General features: G+C 48.8%; 1 protein-coding gene across 1 annotated transcript in view; it reads left to right on the top strand.

Annotated features, from left to right (window-relative positions):
- Nucleotides 1–7,500, top strand: part of ahrra (aryl-hydrocarbon receptor repressor a) — a 46,049-nt gene that overhangs the window by 30,886 nt on the left and 7,663 nt on the right. Inside the window, exons 4-5 of the mRNA XM_030349295.1 lie at nucleotides 2,338–2,456; nucleotides 6,465–6,554. Coding sequence (XP_030205155.1) covers nucleotides 2,338–2,456; nucleotides 6,465–6,554 — 209 coding nt within the window. The remainder of the gene's footprint in view (nucleotides 1–2,337; nucleotides 2,457–6,464; nucleotides 6,555–7,500) is intronic.

The following is a 7,500-nucleotide window of genomic DNA, read 5'->3' on the forward strand; positions in this document are numbered from 1 at the left end:
GGAGACATGCACTCGTGGAGCACTGTCTCGGGTCTGTCAACACACTGACCCATTCTTCCACCGGCAGAACCAGGCTTTAGATTTATTTTGAAAGTGCAATCCTAAAAGGCTTACCCCCCCCCCCCCCCATGTTTGTCTGGGTTTGTGTGTGCGCATGTATTTTTAGGGTGAGGTGTAAGCTACGGCCGTACGGTTAATTTGCTAGGAAGAATGAGCCAGCAGCTGTTGTTTGGGGAGCAGAGTTCTGGCCAGACAGGCCTCGCATGTCACCAGCCCAGCGCTAAGTTGAAGGGAGGGGTTCTGTCGCCAGACACGGAATCTGTCACCCTCTTGTTCTGCAGGGGAAGGGGGAGAATAAGAGGGGGGGGGGGGGGGGATCGAGGGGCGGGGGGGCCAAGGGATGATTAAAGATGGTGAAGCAAGGTAAAATCAGAGTACATCAGGACTGGAGAATGGGGTTACCGACTGGATAATCACAGTTTGATAGATGATAGATAGAAAGATAGAAAAAGGGATAGAGGTAATCAATTTAGATTGATTATAGATAGAACTATATATGGTGATAGATATAGATAATTCATTGCAGATAGATGATAGTAAGATAGAAGTATCGAAACATAGATGGTGATAGATATAAATAATCAAAGGTAGATAGATGATACATAGAAATATATATATATATATATATATATATATATATATATATATTATATATATATATATATATATATATATATATATATATATATATAGAAGGTGATACTTAATCAAAGGTAGAAAAATGATGGCCAGAAAAATAGAAATATAGATGGTGATGGATATAGCTAATCAAAGGTAGAAAGATGATTGTAAGATAGAAACATAGATGGTGACAGATAGATGCACACTATCTTTCTAGTGCGTTGATGCATGTGTATGCATGTGCGTGACTAATCTGGGCCTGCCACACTGAGTGACATCACAGAGAGGCTGATCTGACGATGGGGGGATGTATAACCCCACCAACACACACACACACACCACACACACACACCACATACACACACACACACACACAGACACACTGCATTTCCATGGTAGGAGCACGCAAACATGCCTTCAACATGCAATGTACACGTCACAGGCGCTCCCAGGCCATGTGATGGCGAGTGACTCTGCACGCCACATACTTATGTAGGCTAATTGTATGCAAACACACACTGGCATCAGGGGGAGCTCCGGGGAGACAACACGCAGCCCATGTGTCGTGTATTTACTTATTTACTACTTACTTCCTACTTTCTTGAACGGTGTAATACTTTGTTTTCACGTGAGTGCTTTTCTTTTTTTTTTGGGGGGCTGCGTGTGTGTCTGCGTGTGTATGGCACGAAGCAGCCACCGTAACAACAACCTGAAACAGAAAAAAAAGGAGCGTGAGAGGAACGGCTGCTTGAGCACGAGCTTGGTACCGTTTATATATATTGATACGTCTCGGTGTTCAGAGGGTAGATAAGTTAGGTAAGACACGGCGCCACAATAGACCTGATGCAGTCGTGGACACGCAGAGCACTCAGAGTGTCTTTTGTCCGCCTGCCCGTATGGTGCCTCCGACGTGTGATGTCACAAGATTAGGGCTTGGGGTGCTAAGAAAGGGAGGGTAGGGGGGAGGTGGGTGTGGATGGGGGGGGCTCCTTAACCCCGATGCCACCCTGGTTGTGTGCTGTCTACTTAGGCCTGACATGAACGGTTTGTCTTGAAAAGGTCACACTGGGAAAAACACTTTGGAGGGTCGCAGACCCTTAACGTGTTCACGTCTGTCATCGTCACGTGTCTTCAGTTATCCGGGGAATCATCATCTCGCCGGGGGCCTATCAGCAAACATGGAATGATTTTTTTCCTCTTAAACAAACGTAAGGAATACCACGGAGGGAGAGGGGGAGATCGGCATGTCGTGTGAGGGCGATCCAGTAAAGTCTGGAAAACCCCAGCATGTTTTGCGCAGCTATAGCCAGTCTCGCCGCGCAGCCCTAATACCTGGCTTTAGGTCCGAGGAGCGTGCCAGACATCGCTAATGTGTCCGCCACATGTCTTTCTCCCTTCTCCTCCTACGTCCCAGCGGGGTGAACTTGTTTTTAGATGTTTTTACTACACTTATGAGTACATTTTTTCGATTTTTTTCAATGTATATACACTAGACATGAGTCATTAGTTGCTGGTGTCGTGTTCTTTGTGGAAGACTGACACGTAGCGTCACATTTACGTTCATGGTGATGATGAATTCCGCCCGGATACTGATGACTGTATTGTTATCGTCTGAGGGCCTTCCCACTCATGTTCTCCTACTCTCTGTCCCTCTAGCGAATCCAGAGAAACCGCCCAGGAAGAACAGCATCAGCCCGGCCGCCTCCGTCCCGGAGCCCAGCAAAGGGCCCCTTCCCCTGGGCCCCTCCACCACCGAGAGCGGCCTCCTACTGGATGTAAGTAAAACCCCTTTTGCTGTGTTGTTAGCGTGCGGTGCTGGTGCCCGCTTTGGAAGGCCACTATGTGGTGTGATTTGCAGAGTTGCATGGTGGTGATGGTGTCGGCAGCCAATCAGAGTTTGTGTCTGTGTTGGTGTTAGAAAGGCTGGTGGTGGATCAGTGGCCACAGTAAGTGCACCAATGATGCCCAATGCATCATTGGTTTTACTTCAGAGGATGTAGTGGGCTGCATATATATCAGGCAACGTGTACTTATATGGTTACAGAGGCCCCTTTAGTATGTCAGTGGTCGCCCCGTGGTCAACACCTCCAATAAAGAGACAACATGACAGTGAGGCCTGGTGTCTGAGGAGTGGGGAATAAACCTGGCCCTGCAGGCTGGCATGGGAGGGGGCCTCTGCATGCATTGGATCACTTTTGCACACTCAACATGCTAAAGGATGTTTGTCAACACACACACACACACGCGTGCACGCACGCGCACACGCACACACACACGCACACACACACACAGACACAGACACACACACGCACACACACGGAAGGTTGCTCTCTCCAACACTATCAAAAAAAACATACAAACACATGATTGCTCACACAGACTCGTCTCTCTCTCTCTCTCTCTCTCTCTCTCTCTCTCTCTCTCTCTCTCTCTCTCTCTCTCTCTCTCTCTCTCTCTCTTTACAAACCCACACTCACACACACACACCCACAGACAGCAGCGTGGAGGTGGCTCGGTGATGCTTGTGTTAATGTGTGGGGGGGTCTCAGGGGACCCCCAAACAAAGGGCTGGATTGAGCGTGGCCATTTGCCGTCTCCCTTTGCGTGACTTCACAAGCTCCCCACCCCCATGACCCCCTCCCTCTCTGCAGAAAACTGCATATGGCTTGTTATGGTCATGGCCTCCCCGGAGAGGGCAATTGTGCAGACGTGTGTGTTTATCTGGGGGGGGGGGGGGGTCAGGTAAGAGAGGTGTATGCAAGGGTTAAGTGTGGGTATGTGCGCTTTGTTATTAGTGTGTGTATATTTAGCATGGGTGTGTTTACATGCAGCCATGGCGGAGAGATGTGTTGTTGTTTGGTATAAATACGGGGGACTCCAAAAGTGTGTGTGTGTGTGTGTGTGTGTGTGTGTGTGTGTGTGTGTGTGTGTGTGTGTGTGTGTGTGTCTGTGTCTGTGTCTGTGTCTGTGTGTGTGTGTGTGTGTGTGTGTGTGTGTGCGCCAGCACGGCTTAACCTGAACGTAGGAAAACAAAAGCACAGAACCCTTTGAAGAACAGGGACATCAGCATGGCTCTCTCTCTCTCTCTCTATTTCTCCTCTCTCTCCCTCTCTCTCTCTCTCCCCTCTCTATTTCTCCTCTCTCTCTGTCCCTCTCTCTCTCTCTCTCTCTCTCTCTCTCTCTCTCTCTCTCTCTCTCTCTCTCTCTCTCTCTCTCTCTCTCTCTCTCTCTCTCTCTCTCTTTCCATGGATGTCTCTCTCCCTCTCTCTCCCTCTATCTCTCTCTTTCTCAAATTCTCCCCCTCTCTCTTAATCTCTCCCCTTATCCCCCACTATTTGTCCCTTCTTTCCCCTCTTCCTTTCTCTTTCCCCCCTCTTTCTCCCCCTCCCATTCCCTCTCTCCCTCTCTCTTTCTGTACTTCTCCCCTTCTGTTTCTCACCTCTCTCTCCCTGACTCTCTCTCCTACTCTCTCTCTGTCTCTCTGCCAACCTCCCCCCGTCCGTTAGCACTTGTTCCAGAGTGTATTTTAAGGCCCTGCGTGCAAAGGGCCTCTTAAGGGCCGCTGGTTCGAGTCCCTGCCCTCGCCCCAGCGGTTATAGGAGCCGTGGGCCTCGTTACCGGGCATTCAGGGAGAGAGAGAGAGAGAGAGAGAGAGAGAGAGAGAGAGAGAGAGAGAGAGAGAGAGAGAGAGAGAGAGAGAGAGAGAGAGAGAGAGAGAGAGAGAGAGAGAGAGAGAGAGAGAGAGAGAGAGAGAGAGAGAGAGAGAGAGAGAGAGAGAGAGAGAGAGGAGGGGGGAGATATCTGGGGCCAGAGTGGGTCAGCAGCAGGTGCATGTTTCCATTACCTAACCCCCGCCAGAATCCAGGCAACTGGGAATATTGGAATGCCGATCGGAAGGCCGGGAAACACAGCAGAATAAGATCTGAATAACAGGGCGGTGTTTAGTGGAAATATACAAAGCATGTGTTATATGCGTGTTTCTTCTCCTCACCTCAGTCTTGTTTTCAGTCTTGGTGTTGAGGGTTTTTTCTCTTCTCCTTTTTACTCTTTGGCTTGGGGGATTTGATTGAGTCACTGCAGACCAAATTTTGGTGACACGCACTGTGTCTGTGTTTGTTTTGGCGTCATTACTTACGACTCTTGATATATAGTACTGATCAAGCACTACTTTAACTCTGACTCAAACTGTGCCTGCTGTCTTTACAATATATATATATCTATATAAATATAGATATATATATATATTTTATAGTTTTCTCCCTGCTTTCTGGATGGTTGTGGTATGAAAGGAGCTCCCCAGTGTTGTTACCCTGGGTCAACCATTCCTCTGAAAAAAAAAAGCAGAGCCTATTGTGTCTATAGTAGAAAAAGGTGAATTCCCTTGACCATACCCTGCAGGAGATCCAACCGCCGCTGTCTACAGCACTCAGCTCACAGACTACCAGGGTATCAGTGTCCATCCGCTCCCCAGCATGAAGAGGGCCCGGCAAACACAGAGAGAGAGAGAGGGAGAGAGAGAGAGAGAGAGAGAGAGAGAGAGAGAGAGAGAGAGAGAGAGAGAGAGAGAGAGAGAGAGAGAGGGGGAGAGGGAGAGGGAGAGAGAGAGAGAGAGAGAGAGAGAGAGAGAGAGAGAGAGAGAGAGAGAGAGAGAGAGAGAGAGATGGTATGGGTATATATTTGGATGCTGTGCTGACATAACACCACCTACCCCCTTCAACCCCCCCCCCCCCCCCCCCCCCCCCCCCCCCCCCCCCCCCCCCCCCCCCCCCCCCCCCCCTCACCACACACACACACACAGACCAGGGCAGACCTGCAGAGTCTCTTATTTAACAAGAGATGACAGACTCTGGCAGTAGCAGTCACGCAAGTCAAGTAACACCCTGCTTGTCACGCTATCGCACCAGTGTGCGTGCATGAACATGCGTGTGCACACACATGCTCTCTCACACACACACACACACACACACACACACACACACACACACACACACACACACACACACACACACACACACACACAGGGTGATCTCTCGCTCACGCATTACTACACCCGTTTTCCCACGTTTTTCTTCCGGGATATCTCCTCTTGTCTCCTCTGTTCTCTCCCTAGTCATTGACTCTGTTGTGTCTCATCCTGTCTTCCTGCAGCGGGCGCCCGTTCGCACTGCTCATTTGACTCAAACACATAGATGTAGAGCACATAAATGTACATCTGTGTTTAGCCCTAAAGCATCCTGTGCTGGTTCGGCCTGTGTGTGAGGAACATTGGTGTGTGTGTCTGTGCTGGTGTGAATGTGTGTGTTTTTGTTAACTAAAAACCCTTAAACCTCTCTGAACAAAGTAATGTTTTGCATCACAAACAATTGTGCTTCTATTTGCAAACGTTCAACTTGCAAAACATTGAATGACCTGTGGTACAATGAATGAGCAGCAATAGTTGCCATCAGGGTGAAGAAAGCACCCTCCAGCTCTTAATAGTTCCTCTTTTAAGAGAATGGATGTTTCTTACCGCTTCCTCAAAGCAATACCCATAGTGACGACCACAACAGCGATTTTTTGTGTTTATTGAATCTACTTCTGTTTCTTCAAATCAGTATATGTAAATATGAGACGTTAATGAAACATCTCTCTCATTTGTTCTCTTCCTCCATCTCTCCATCTCTCTCTCTCTCGCGCGCTGTCTCTCTCTCTCTCTCTCTCTCTCTCTCTCTCTCTCTCTCTCTCTCTCTCTCTCTCTCTCTCTCTCTCTCTCTCTCTCTCTCTCTCTCTCTCTCTCTCTCTAGTCGCTGACAGGCTTTGCGTTGGTCGTCAGCAGTGATGGGATGGTGTTCTACGCCTCCTCCACCATCGTGGACTACCTTGGATTCCATCAGGTGGGTGCTCCCCCTCACTTCTGTTTATCCCTCAGCCCAATCAACACGACCAAAATAAAAAGTTCACAGTTCAACAAGATCTCTTCTCTCATTGAACTTTAAGCGTCTCTAAAAGCAGTTAACAACAGCCTCAAGCACTCTGCCCCCCTCTCCTCCACCCCCAACCAGTGACAACCCTGTCTGGTAGCTTGTTTCGCATGTGTGTGTGTGTGTGTGTGTGTGTGTGTGTGTGTGTGTGTGTGTGTGTGTGTGTGTGTGTGTGTGTGTGTGTGTGTGTGTGTGTGTGTGTGTGTGTGTGTGTGTGTGTGCGTGCATGCCCCTAATGCTGCCAGTGGTATATAATGTATGATATCAACATGGGCGCACCTGCCCTGCTGGTTTGGGAATCCTTGCACACATTTATAAAGTGCTTTTCACTGTTAAAAGTCCCCCATGAGCCTGTAGCTCACCACACACATCAGACAGACATCTTGATTCTTCTGCTACAGTGCTCTCACCACAGCAGACAAGCAGTCAGCAGTGACACACCACCAAGAAATTGACATGGAAACCACAGAGGTCTAAGACACACCGCCACATTGGTGTGTGTGTGTGTGTGTGTGTGTGTGTGTGTGTGTGTGTGTGTGTGTGTGTGTGTGTGTGTGTCTGTGTGTGTGTGTGTGTGTGTGTGTGTGTGTGTGTGTGTGAGGGAGCTAGTGTTTGGCAGGTGTGAGGACAGAGGACGTCGCAAAGCACATAGTTAAATATGCACACGTGTGTATTTGTGTGCATGTTGAGGCTACGCCATCATCCGTCAACGTGTGTGTGTGTATGTGTGTGTGTGTGTGTGTGTGTGTGTGTGTGTGTGTGTGTGTGTGTGTGTGTGTGTGTGTGTGTGTGTGTGTGTGTGTGTGTGTGTGTGTGCACGTCATGGAGCCTACACATGATTCAACTTCTAAAGAGAGAT

This window comes from Gadus morhua, chromosome 23, assembly GCF_902167405.1.
Source record: "Gadus morhua chromosome 23, gadMor3.0, whole genome shotgun sequence".
NCBI classification, from domain to species: domain Eukaryota; kingdom Metazoa; phylum Chordata; class Actinopteri; order Gadiformes; family Gadidae; genus Gadus; species Gadus morhua.